We start from the raw sequence: 13993 nt of genomic DNA, 5'->3' as shown, positions 1-13993 counted from the left end.
TAGATTTAAGAATCAACAAATCACAAGCAAAAGAATCATGAAGAAAACTATACCAAGGCACATCATAATCAAATTGCTTAAAACCAGTGATAAAATGTAAAAAGCAGCCAGAGGAAAGACACATGATGTACAGAGAACAAGATGTAGGAATTACAGCCGACTTCTCCTCAGAAAGAATGCACTTCAGAAGACAGTGAAGCATCGTTTCTAAAGTAATGAAAGAAAAAAAAGATCAACCTAGAGCTCCATACCCAATGAATATTTTCAAAGGAAAGCAAAATGACTTTTTTGGTCATAAAAATTAAAAGAACTCACCAACTACAAACTCATACTACCAGAAATGTTAAAGGAAGTCCCTTAGGCAAAATGAACACTATACCAGGTGGCAATATGAACTACAATACAAAGGAATGAAGAGGCCCAGAAATGGTAAATATATCAGCCTTTTTTTATTTTTGAAATCTCTTTAAAAGACAATTAAATGTTAAAAGCAAAAATAATAACAATGTATGGTGGAGTTTATAACATATGTAGAAGGAAAATGTATAAAAACAATAGCACAAAGGCTGAGGGGAAGAGATAGAGGTATGTGGAAAGAGGAATTATATTACTTGAAGGTAGTCTATGATAAGTTAAAGATGTATACTATAAACCCTAAACCCTAAAGCAACCATTAAAAAAAAATTTTTTTTAATTAAAAAACCCAGAGTTATATCTACTCAGCCCACAAAAGAGATAAAATGGAATATTAAAAATGTACTCAATTCAAAAGAAGGGAGAAAAAGAGAAAAAGCAAACAGAACAGATGTGACGAGGAGAAAACAAATAGCAAGATAGATTTAAGCCTAAGCATAATCAATAATCACATGCAGTGCAAATGGCCTAAACACTTCAAATAAAAGGCAGACATTGTCAGACTGGATAAAAAGCAGTTACTTATAAAAAGACTAGATAGATATAAAATATAAAGACATAAAGGCTAAAACTAAAAAGATGGGAAAACATCTATAATGATAACACTAATCAAAAGAAAGCTGAATTAATTATATTAATACCAGACTACCAGACTAGTATATTTCAGAGCAAAGAATACAATCAAGGATAAAAAGAATCATTTAATAATAATAAAGGGTTCATTCATCAAGAATACATAATAATCCTAAACATTTATGCATTCAATAAGTCAGCCCACCAAAACAAGAATATAGAAAGATCCTTTCATGGTTAAAATGCACCATCAACATTCCTAAATCAAAAGTGAACTTTGCCAAAATGGGGCTTAATATCTTTATGTAATAAGTGGCATGCAATTCTACTAATAAAAGTGCAGTATTCCCCAAAGGGTCAAAGGTAGTAGTGTGTTAAATGTCAAAATATTTATGACTTCAATGCCAAGTCTGATCAAAGTGACCTAAAGCTGACTCACCTTTCATATTGCCTATCTCGTGGTAATGAAGCACCCCAACGCCGAAAGTCCATGATTAACATAAGTAAAAGGAGACAGGATATGAAGAAGAGTCCTAGGAATGCCACCCGCTGACGTGGAAATGGGCTCACTGTGGGCACAGTGAAGTACCAGGAAGCTGGGCAGAGGTAGGAAAAACTGATCCTGAAATGAGACAAACATTATTAGTATGAAAAGTCTCTACAGTTGAGTGCTAAAAAAAATGGTTTTTAAACTGGATTAAAGCGCTTCCTAATAAAGGTGCCACCAGAAGTCTATAAATGTTCTCTTAGTGTCAAATTTTAGAAAAGAACCTATATGGTTCATGGTGCTTCTATAAATCAGAAAAGCCTTATCTGCTCTTTTCCCAATATCTGCACTTTTGGGTATAACTGAAAGAATTAATCTCATGTTTATGAAAAGATCACCAGTCTCCCCAGTCAATCTCACAACACTGAAGAATCAGAGCAACTACAACATTCCCATCAAGAATGACATCAAAAAACCGGATAGTCAGAATACTTATTTAACTAATTAAAAAATATTTTAATAAGTAATATATGCACATGGTAAGAAAAAATCAGTTTAAAAGGATACAGTGGAAAATGAGTCTTTTGCCTTAACCCACCATTTCCCACTCAAAGGCAACCACTGGTACCCAGTTTCTATGTATTTTCCCAGGGATATTCCATGTTTACACAAGCATAAATGTATATAATATATGACAATATACATGTGTATCTCCATTCCTCTGGTTTTACACTGTATCTACTGTTCTACATCTTTCCCCACTTACTCTATTTGACAACTGTTCCATTTGGTACATATTGATCCACATTAATCTTTTCTGAAAGTTTCAGAGCATCACAATGTATGGATACACATATTCAACTATGAAGTTCACTTTCCATATTGATTTAAAAGGACCTCAGCCTATTTTCAAAGTTCATTAAAAAAAAAAAAAAATCTTTGTTTAACCTCCTCAAAAAGCACGTAGCTTTCTAAAAGAACATTACATTTTAGCACTTTTCAGATGTCAGCAAGCACTCATTCACTCCATCACCCTGGGGTTACGAGCCAGAAACTATAGTGTCTGCCTTCAAAAAAAATGTCACTTTGATCTTCTCTGCATCCATCCGACCAAGCTGCAAAGTCCAGAAGCAGCACGAGGGCAAACCTCACTTGTAAAAACATCCCAGGGCCCCTCCACCTACCTGCCACCCCCAACTGAGCCCCAAGCTGAGGAGAAAATGTGCAGCCTTACCTAGCCATGGGATCCCTTCAGTGGTCTCAGTGCCTGTCACCTCCTTTTCTTTTTGCCCTGAGAAATTGGTCTCCTTGTCTCAGGCATCTCCTAAGTCTGCCGCCTGTTAAGAGTTCGTTGGATTTCAGGCTTACTTCCAGCAGTGCCCACAGGACAAGCCCTCCAAGGGAAGGCCAAGGCGCCCACCCACTCCAGATGCGTCCGCTCTTGTTCCGGGGCCCAGCTGACGCTAAGCCGACTCTCCGGGAGCCGGGCGTTCTCGAGGCACCGGCGCTCCCCAGGTGGCGGGGTGGGGGTGCCCACTTCCCCTCCCCGCCTATCCCAGCCCCGCGGCCCTCCCGCGCTCGCACTCACAGGTCGAGCGGCCCGCAGGCTCCCTCGGCAACGTTCCGCTGGGTACGGAGCGCTTCCCCCCGCGGCCTTTAGCCCAGCCGGAAAGAGGCCTGGGCGGGCGGCGGCGCCACGTCCCCAAGGAAACCGCAGGGAGCCAATGACTGACGGCAGACCCGGAGAGGGGCCCACCCTCCGCCCAGCTCGGGCCGCCGGCGAACTAGCTCCGTCGGCCGCACGTCCGTTCGCCAGAGTGGCCAATCCCCAAGAGCGTTCGGCCGCTAATGCCCGCCCCGGGATTTCGAGCGCGTCCAATCCGGAAGGGCGTCGTGCCGTAGCTCCGCCTGGACGGGCCAGCTGTAGGCGCTCAGGTGAGCGGTGCGAAGCGGTGCAAGGGTGCCCTGCGCCCGCTGCCCTCTCGGCGGCGCGATTTCTCTGCTGGCTGCTTGCTACGCTGCTGCTTCCAGGACTGAGCGGCCCCGGCGGGTGAGTCTTGCAGTGGCCGCGAGAGAAGTGCATCCCTTGCCCACAACCTATCAGAGGTATTGTGTCCACCAACCCTGATCGCCAGAATCAAACCTTCCGTATAGCCTCCCAGACTTATGTCCCGGCTTCCTTGTCTTGTCCTCCCAGACTTATGTCCCGGCTTCCTTGTCTTGTCCTGTTAGAGAAACATAAATGGGGGACAATATCGTTTACACCGAAGCGCTTATAGTATTCGTTCAACATTGATTGAATGTCTGCTGTGTGCCAGACGTGAGCCGCTGTGTCCCTGCCCTCCCGGACCTTACAGTAATAAATGCAAAGGTAATGTTTCTTTAATGTTTTCCTTTCTTGCTTACACCAGCCGTTTCTCTCATTTCCAGGAGGGTGCCATTTGGACAGGATAAAGTCCAAGTCCTTACAAACGTGGCATATACATGGCGATCCAGGACCCACCCATGCAGCATCTTCTGCTGCTCCGCAGCCCCCTTACTATGCTTCAACAACGCACATCTGTGGCTTCTGCCCTCTTAGGCTTTGTCCATTCCGCCTTCTCCACCCTTCCATCTGCCTTGACTATCCTTCCCAGCCTCTTAGCCCAGCCAACTCATACTCATTCCTTACCACTTAGCTTAAGGGTCACCTCCCCTAAAAACTTTACTTGCCCTACAACCCCGTCATATATGCCTGTTGTTTCACTTACCATATTGAATTACAATTTATGGATCTGTCCCTGGCGACAGAATATGCTTGAGGGCAGGGACTATCTTCCACAGCAATGCTGGGTACTGTCTGGTGCATACAATACAGGTAATGTATGATAAATAAGTGAATGAATGTAGAAATAAATGAAGACCACCCAAATGAGATCAAAAAGAGGCTATCTGTTCTACACCTGTTATAGAAAAGTGGTCAACCACCAACACTTATATCTGGCAGAGACCTAAAGACTGTCAGGGGAATGGGAAAGCTTTAACTGGGGGCGCGGGGAGAAGGAAGGCTTCATGTATGCCCTGATTTGAGAGTTTTAGCATGGGGAAGCTGGTGGTGGGCTTACTAGGAGCAGGGCATCTTATGTGATTGTTTGTGGGGAGCATATTTGGCTTTCTCTGGTTGGTCCTGAGTTAGAAGGCAGGGAAGCTGATAGTGACCAGTAGTGAGAGCACTAGGCTGTGGGCAGCCTAGTTGGTCATGGGTCACAATTCTAATCATCATATATGGTCTGACATTGTCCAGTTTATATGTTCAGGCTCTCCCGACTATTATTTTTTCCCTCCATTCCCCTCCCAGCCTGAATGGGCTTTCTAACTTTCCATCGATTCTCAGTGTTCTGTTCTTCTTTGTCCTTCAACCCCTACTCTACTTCAGTGTTATATTTTATCTGGGCCCCCCACAATCACATTGAGTAGAATAGTTGGATAAAGTTAGGATTAACTACAAAATTATAAAAATATCAGGTGTTTATATTATTCCAGAGCTCAGTTCAGGTAGTCATGGGGAAAACTCAACAAATGTTTTGGAATATATATATATTTTTAATTCTTGAGGTTGCCTGCCAACTGTGGAGTTCTGTCTAACCTATGTATATTTCAGTCCACTTAATGGGTGTTTTTGAGTGGAAATAGAATTCCTATTTATGTTTTAAATAGTACTTAATTCATGTGATTTATGAACTGTATTAACTTAGAGCTTGAAGGTGCATTAAAGCATCAACTTACATTTTATAACTACTGTTATAAAACAGAAAAGAAACCCATATTTTAATCCCAACACTTCATTATACTTTCTTTGTCCATTGCATTTGGATAATACTTTCTTCAATAAGTCCATATGCATTCAGGAATTTGTAAAACATGATTCTTTACAGAAGCCTGCAATGCTTATCTGAATAACAGCTCACAGGGCTGAGTTCTGAGGTTTCCAGTCAGGAGGCCAAAAAAAGTAGGTTGAGATCACTTCCCCATCTCATTTGCTGTAACTCTCAACATGTTGAAACAAATTACAGAAATTCATATTTCAAAACTGGTCTTTAACTGCCTTTCAAAGCCTTATCTACAATTACATTTACAATTTTCTCAAGAAGTCCTTAACTCTACCCAGCTCTGAGCAAAATCAGCCATACCAGCCCCACACTCGGTATCAGTTGTCTGTATCACTTTATTTCCCCTCAGTTCTCCTTCATTCTACACTCCATCCTGCCTTAACCTCTAAAGGAGTTGAAGTACTGTGGTCTTCACTCTCCTTTCCAAGTTTACTCACCTCTCTTCATGTGCCTTGTAGGCACCTCCTTGTCCATGACAAAACTCATTGTCTTGCCACTCTTACTTTATCCACCCAAACCTCCTCCATTCATATTCCCAACTTTGATCAACTACCCTGTGATTCACCCAAGCAGAAATTTGCAAGTCATTTTAGAATCTCTTCCTTCTACTTCCTTTTTGCTGTAGGAGAGCAAAATTTGCCAACCCCCCCCCCCATGGGTCTCTTTTGCATGTGAATTATTTTAGGCTGATTATTTTTAACAAACAGAAGGCTCAGGAAGAACCTTTCAAAATCCCCCCCTAACTGCCTACAAGAATTTGGATACAGGACCTGCCCCAGGAAGGGAGCTAGCACCACAAATGACTACAGTATAATATGAACTAGATATGGCAGACAGGGAGGAACTCAGCAAAATCTGTTTATTAAAATTCCTCTCTGTGTCCCATTTTTTCTGTATGGATCAGCAAACATTTGTTTACCACATTTACTCTTTTTCATCTTCCTGTGAATTGTCCTCCTTCCCTTTGAAGTCCCAGCTCAGAATGGCATATAAGCCTCAATTGCCTGACTACCTGTAGGCCTCTTAGTCTCATGGAACTCCCGTCTGTATGTAATTAAATTTTATTTTCTCCTGTTAATCTGTCTCATGCCAATTAATTCTTAGATCAGCCAAGAGAATCTTGAGGGGCATAGAAAATATTTTCCTCCCCAACACATATTTCATCCAGTTAGTGACTAGTTGTTCTTAATTCAAGTTTCTAAAATCCTTTCCAAAATCTTCTGATGAAGCGTTCGAGCTGGTGACCCTACCTCCAGACTAATTCCCCTCCTTAGTGCCCCTCCATTCTGATATAGTGAAATATAATCATGCTAATTCCTGTTTTAACATCCTTGTGGTTCCCCATCCCAGTCAGATATAATCCAGATTCCTTAGTATGGTATGGCAGATTCTGCTGACTGCCTACCCAAGAAGCCAACAATCTCTCTTCCACCTTTAACAGAATCCCAATTTTATTCTTATAACCACACTGCTATGGTTGGTCATATGCTTAAAGAGTGCTAGGCTCCAACCCCAGCCCCAGGGAGTAAACTGTGATTGGTCTAAGTCAATCATGGTGTCCCACTCCCTAACCAAATACTGAGCCTGGGCATATGATGCAATTCTAGCCAATGATATTGAAGGGAAGCCAGCTGTTGGGAGGAATGGGAGGAAGAGGGGAAACATTTCTGGGAGAGGTTTTATCCAACTGAAAAAGAGTATAAAAAGTTTACATAATGAGAGTAAGAAGAGAAATCCCTTTTCTGCCTCCAGAAGTAATCTTAAGGATATGATGCCTGGAGCTGCTGTAGCCATCTTACAACCATAGGGTGGGGGAGTCAGGGTGTGGGGTGAGGGGAAGCCTAGAAATAACAGAATAGAAATACAGAAAAATCCTGGGTCCTTGATAACATCATTAACATCATTGCTAACTTAACCAACCCAGGAGCAGCCCTACATATGGACTTATTATCTGAGATACTAAATTCATTACTGCTCTCACTTTTAAGTCTGTTGAATCAGGTAGTTCTGTCACTTGTACTCTCCTAATTGATACATGTGGCTTTTAGTGCCTGATATGATCTAGCCCCTAACATCCTCTGAGCTCCCCAATAGGTATTCTCACCCATAACCCTGACATATTTACAGTTCTCAGAATTGTGCCTTCTCTTACCTCTGAGCCTTTGTACTTGCTATTACTTCCGCATAAATGACTTTCCTTCACTTCTTTACCAAATGAACTCCTGCTTATCCTTCAAAACTCAACTCACATGTCACCTATGAGCTCCCCCAGTCTGCCTAGGTGCTTCTTTTTCTCTGGTCTTGTAGCACTTGGCTCATGGGTGCTTCTATTAAGGCAAGAATAATTGTTTTAAAAGCTGGCAGCTTTGTGGGGCACCTGGGTGGCTCACTCGTTAAGCGTCTGCCTTCGGCTCAGGTCATGATCTCAGGGTCCTGGGATCGAGCCCCGCGTCGGGCTCCCTGCTTGGCGGGAAGCCTGCTTCTCCCTCTCCCAATCCCCCTGCTTGTGTTCCTGCTCTCGCTGTGTCTCTCCCTGTCAAATAAATAAATAAAATCTTTAAAAAAAAAAAAAAGCTGGCAGCTTTGTGAGTGGACCTAGTACCAGTTGTCCTGATAGGAAGACAGAGTAGCTAGATTTGGGACCTTAATGGGTGTGTTTGGTCAAGGAAAGTGGGATCCGTAGGCTTAGCCTAGGTGGAAGAGGTTTAGACCAAGAAGACTGATTGCTCTGCCTAATAAAATACAGGATTTTGAGCATTCCCTCTAGAGACTAGGCTTGGGAAGCCCTGGTAAAACAAAAAGAAAAAGACATGAAGGAAAAGAGGGACCTGTGCAAGCTGCTAGCAAACAAGACTAAAGAGAATGACCCATGAGAGATTTCCTGCATTATTTCTCTATAGTTGCATCACAAATTACCCCAAAACTTGGCAGCTTAAAACAACAATAAGCATTATTATCTCTCAGTTCCCGTGGATCAGGAATTTGGGAACAGCTCTGCTCAGGGTCTCTCATTAGATTGCAGTAAAGATGTCAGGTGGGGTCATCTGACAACTGGGGCTAAAGGATATACTTCTAAGATGACATGCTTGCATGCCTAGCAAGTGGATAGTAGCTGTCAATGGGAGGCCACACTTCTTTTTCACATCATGGACTCTCCCAGGAATGCTTGAGTGTCTTCATGATATGGCAACTGGCTTCTCCCAGAGCCATCTGAGAACAAGCACCAGGTGAAAACTCTATCCCTTTTATTACCTAGCCTCAGAGGTCACATCTCTTCACTTCTGCTACATTTTATTTGTTAAAAGCCAGTCACTAACTCCCAGCCCACTTTCAAGGGGAGGGCAATTAGGCTCCACCTTTTGAAGGGAGAAGTATCAATTTGCAGACATATTTTTAAATCACCACAGTCCCTAAGGTGAAGTGGTCAGGGAAACTTCAGATAATAGTATTGACTTCTAGGGTTCGGTTTTGAGTTCTGTGCTATGTTATAATCCTCTCTACAGCCCCATACATTCAGTAAAAGTCTGAAAACATATAGCTGGCTTGGTAGATGGCTTTGAGAAGTTTAATGCCCTGAAGATTCCTGTGCCAGAGAATACATATACTGTCCAGGTGGATGCTGAAGAAAAAGAAGATGTGAAAAGTTATGCTGAGTTTTTGTCTTTCTCAAAGGCCAGGATTGAGGAATATGAAAAAAGAGCTGGAGAAGATGAAGAACATAATTCCAAATGATCAGATGACCATTGAGGACCTGAACGAAGTCTTCCCAGAAACCAAACTAGACAAGAAGAAGTACCCCTATTGGCCTCACAAACCAATTGAAAATTTATAAACTTGAGATGGGGAGAAAGCTCTGGCCCTCATATTATAAATGCTGGACATTAAAAATAACTATATGGTAAAAAACAAGCAAACAAACAAATAACCCAATTATAAGTGGAAGAAGTATTTAGACACTTAACCAAAAAAGATATACAGATAGCAAATAAACACATGAGATGTTCAACATCATTAGTGATGAGGGACATGCAGATTAAAACTACAAGAAGGGGGCACCTGGGTGTCTCAGTCAGTTAAGCGTCTGCCTTCAGCTCAGGTCATGATCCCAGGGTCCTGCGATCGAGCCCCACATTGGGCTCCCTGCTCAGCGGGAAGACTGCTTCTCCCTCTCCCACTCCGCCTTGCTTGTGTTCCCTCTCTCGCTGTGTCTCTCTCTGTCAAATAAATAAATAAAATCTTAAAAAAAAATAAAACTATAAAACTATAAGGAGATGCTACTACATCCCCACTAGAATGACTATAATCAAAAAGTAATTTGCCAACAATGTGGTACCGTGTGCTGCAATGTCATGAGGACCCTTAGCAGCTCTCTGGAGAGGCCCATTTGGAGAGGAACTGAGGCCTCCTGCCAACAGGCAGAATCAACTTGACAGTTGTGTGAATGAGTCCTTGTGGAAGTGGATTCTTCAGCCCCAGTCAAGCCTTCATGTATCTGCAGCCCCTGCTGACATCTTGACTGGCACTTCATGAGACACGCCAAGCCTTAACCCTCCATCTAAACCACTATCATATACCTCACCTGCAGAAACTGATAATAAATGTTTATTGCTGTTTTAAGCCACTATGTTTTATAGTAATTTGTCACAGAGCAGTAGATAACTAATTTACAACCACATAGGATTAAAAGAAATAATATATACGTTGGCTGGTACATAGTAAGCCCTTCATAAAAGTTGGCTGTTATCGTTGTTGTGTAATGCATATATGGTTTTTTTTTTCACTAGCAATTGCAGATTTCTTGCAAAGGAGGATTTCAGTTCATTCCTTTTTTTTTTCTTTTTGCACTCTCTCCCTCTCCTCATCTTTGTTAGCCCCTCAGCACAGTGCTGGGCACTCATACAGCTGAAGCCCAGTAAGAAAATCAAAGGGAGGCAATGAAATCCAAAGGTGAAACAGTTTTATCTTTGTCACTATAAGGATAATTTTCCACTACCTGAACTATTTGATTAACCCCTTTGTTACAATTAATGTAAATACCTGGGCTTTTATATGTTATTTTGTAATGAATAAGCTGTAAAGGCAAGGAAGACTAAGGGATGAAGAGAAAAGATTTGATTAATTAAAAGGAGATAATGAAGAAATGAGCATTGGATAAGGCAGAGACCAGGTAAGAGGGTCAGGGATGTGCCTGTATAAAAAAGAGTAAAAAAATGGGAATTGGACCCAGAGGACAACCAGGAAAACCACACTGATAAATCAGGGCTTCAAGGTTCATGAGTTGGAGACCCACATCTGCTGCCATAATTTGTTGTTTGTTGGTAATTATGTTGTTTCTATTGTCGATAATGTTTGTTGCCTCCATAACTGTGGCCAGTTACTTTGAGAATATATGCCATATTTATGAAGGATTCAACACCACAGAGCATTAAAAATACATCATATCTACTTAGATAAATTACCTAAGCCTCATCCCCTGCTGATAGCTTATCTTCTTTGTATGTCATGGACAATAGACCTTTACATTCTTTGATAATATTCAAGGGAAGTTTTGTAATTCTAGCCATTTTACCTAAGGAATTAAAGATACTTAAATCTACTCTTTATGGTATGAAGTTCATACCGTAATTGAGGATACACATGACATGGACCTGAAGTAAGAATATTATTGTTCAGAGAAAAGCAGGCTTTGTGAGATATCACACATTTGGTGCTCTAGTCTAGCAAAGGACAGTGACTAGTCGTGGTTTCTCGGTCAGCAGTTAGGTGACATGTTGCCAGCAATTTCTGTGATAGCTGGATGGACAGTCAAAAAGGAAAAACAGGTAATAATTATAATGATAGAGATAGTGATCAACCTTTGTCAAGTTCTAACTATATGACTGATATTAAATTTTATTCTTTTTCTGATAGAATCCTGAGACAATCCTATAAAATACATGTTATTACCCTTTTACAGATGAGGTAACTGAAGCTTAGGTCAAATCATGGAACTTCAGCTCCTCCTTCTCATTTTCTAACAGTCATGACCAAGGTAAAGTCAGGATGAGTCAGAGATAAGCCTCTTGTTTCTAACTTAAAAAAAAAAATCATTTTAACTAACTCTATTTTGGTGGTTTATTACCTTGATCTAAAAAGGCAGCCGACTGTGGTTAAGTTTTCAGGCCTGTGTTTGAAGCTTGGTTTCATTACTTACTATGTGGCTTTGAAGAAGTTATATTCATTTTCTTATCCATAAAATAAGAATAATGACTCAACTTCCAGGGTTGCTGCCCTCAATCTTTCTTCGCAGCCAAAGTGACCTTTCCAAAACGCAAAATTGACCATGTTATCTCACTTCAATTTAAAATTCCACAATGGGATCCCATTTTTCTTAATATAAACTGATTCCCTTAATATGACTTCAGAACCTCTCATGGTGTGGCCCCTAGTCACTCCCAGGCTTATCTCAAAACTGCTTCCCCTAGCCCTGAACCACTGGCTCAATCCTCTCATTACAGGACTTTTGTAATATGGTCTTCTTGTCCAGAAGGCTTTGCCTCCCTTATGCCTTTTACCACCCCCGTCTGACTTAGCTTAATTAACTGTCCATATCTTTAGGATCCTATTTCAGATGTGACCTTTTAATAAACTCCTACAAAGTAGTGACATGAGCTTTTTCCAGTCCTGTCTCCTCAACTCACTGTAGGGCCTGTCTCTTCCAAGGGTGCTTCCCAAAATTAATGCCAAGATTAGGACAGGGATGAGTTTTGCTAGCACCCTGTTGGGTGGTGTCCCTGGTTACAACTGCCAGGACACCTGGGAAGGTTAGGCCTTGGGCTGGAGGGAGCCAGTGAAAGAACTGCTACTCACTGGTGTCTCTGTTGGTTAAGTATCTGACTCTTGGTCTGAGCTTGGGTCTTGATCTTGGGGTCATGAGTTTGGGCCCCGCGTTGGGCTCCACGCTGGGTGGGGAGCCTACTTTAAAAAAAAAAGTAAAATTTATTGAACTGTACCTCTTCATAGATGGATGGGGCTTTCAGAATATTTTAGATTACATCATGGATCATTAGATGACTGTTATCTTTTGATAGAGTGAGATGGAGTGCATCACCAATTCTTGTCCTATTTTTTGTTATTATAGGTAGGTGCCAAGTAACATTTTTACAAAAATAAGTGAATGCAAAACAAAACAAAAACAAATAAATGAATGAATGGAGCTTTGCCAAATCTTTGTCACAATTTTTCCATCTCCTTAAATTTTGTAAAAGGATTAGGAACCATCTCATTTGCAAAAGGATGTGTTACTCATGTGAGTAATCATTTTTTCAGGGTCTGGAAGTGACACCAAAGTCAAGTGACTATTAGTTGTTCTTGTTTCTCTCTCACTTAAAGCTATTCTGGTTTTGGAGCCAAAACACCACAAAATTGGTTGTGTTTCATAATTTTTCTTGTTGATTATGAACAAAGACCTATTTCAATTATTTAGGTCATATTAAAGTGTCTTAAGGAGACATTACAGATGGACAGAAATTGGTATAGTAAAAATATTATATACAGGTTTGTAATTTCATTTCAAGATTTAAAGTTTAAAATTATACATTTGATAGAATTAAAAGAACATGTCACCATCTGAGAAGGAGATATTCTAATTAAATGAAATGATTTCTTCAAGTTCAGGGCATTATATCTTAAATTATATTTGTGGTACACTTTGTCTTACCAGGTACATAAGTAGATGCTTTTCAAAGTGAAGTTTTAGGGGCGCCTGGGTGGTTCAGTCGGTTAAGCATCTGACTCTTGATTTCAGCTCAGGTCATGATCTCAGGGTCATGATCTCAGGGTCGTGAGATAGAGCCCCACGTCTGCTTGAGATTTTCTCTCTCCCTCTGCTCCTCCCCCTGCTCGTGCCCCCCCCCAAATAAATAAATAAAATCTTTAAAAAAATAAGGGTGCAGTTTTACTTTGTGTAAATAAACAGCAAAAAGAAGAGAAGGTATTATATGACTGTTAGGTGCAGGGCTTACAAAAAAGTGTAAAAATAATTGTTTGGGGGCATTATTTCCAGAATTTACATGTTCCTGTCAAAGTAATAAGGATATGATAGAAATGTATAAATGAGCATGAAAATGAGTGGCAATGCGGAGACTGGTGCCCAGATAAGAGTGACTACAATTTTTTTTTTCCTGTGTCTGTTTCAACTCAATTTGAGTATGAATTGAACAGAAACTTTCTATTAGACAAGAACCAGTGAAGCAAAGTAATTTTTCTGGATTTTTGCCTATGAGTCAGAGGTGAGATAATGTTTGTTTCTTACATCAAAGTTAGTAATTTTCCTTGTTTTGGCTTTTTTTCTTTCATAAACAAGATCCTTTAGGAGAAACTTTAAGAGACAAGAATGGTGTGATTGCAGTAACTACCCCCCCAATAGATGTGCAGAGGGTTACAGTTTATTGCTTAAAGGATGATGAAACTGGAGTTCCACAAGAAGATACTCTTCAACGTATCTCAATTAGACCTTCTGGTGTGTTAAGAACAGCTTTATAGAGATGTAATTTATTTACCATAAAAGTCACCCAATTCAGTGGGTTTTAGTATAATCATAGGGTTGTGCAACCATCACAGTATAAATTGAAAACATTTTCATCAACCAAAAAGAAACTTTGTATCCACT

The 13993-nt window shown here is 40.8% G+C and overlaps 1 protein-coding gene across 2 annotated transcripts in view; it reads right to left on the bottom strand.

Annotated features, from left to right (window-relative positions):
- Window positions 1-3137, bottom strand: part of ENTPD7 (ectonucleoside triphosphate diphosphohydrolase 7) — a 38526-nt gene extending 35389 nt beyond the window's left edge. The window contains exons 1-3 of one of the 2 annotated variants that reach the window (XM_035026934.1): window positions 3063-3137; window positions 2709-2811; window positions 1427-1609 (exon numbers count right to left, since the gene is read on the bottom strand). In XM_035026934.1, coding sequence (XP_034882825.1) covers window positions 1427-1609; window positions 2709-2716 — 191 coding nt within the window. In that variant the 5' untranslated portion in view covers window positions 2717-2811; window positions 3063-3137. Of the gene's footprint in view, window positions 1-1426; window positions 1610-2708; window positions 3038-3062 lie in introns of those variants that run through there. The other variant, XM_035026928.1, reaches the window with a different exon arrangement.
- Window positions 3138-13993: the final 10856 nt, after the last annotated feature.

Source organism: Mirounga leonina, unplaced genomic scaffold (assembly GCF_011800145.1).
Source record: "Mirounga leonina isolate KUSES-001 unplaced genomic scaffold, KU_Mleo_1.0 Mir_114, whole genome shotgun sequence".
Taxonomy (NCBI): Eukaryota; Metazoa; Chordata; class Mammalia; order Carnivora; family Phocidae; genus Mirounga; species Mirounga leonina.
This window is presented reverse-complemented; position numbering and strand designations above follow the sequence as displayed.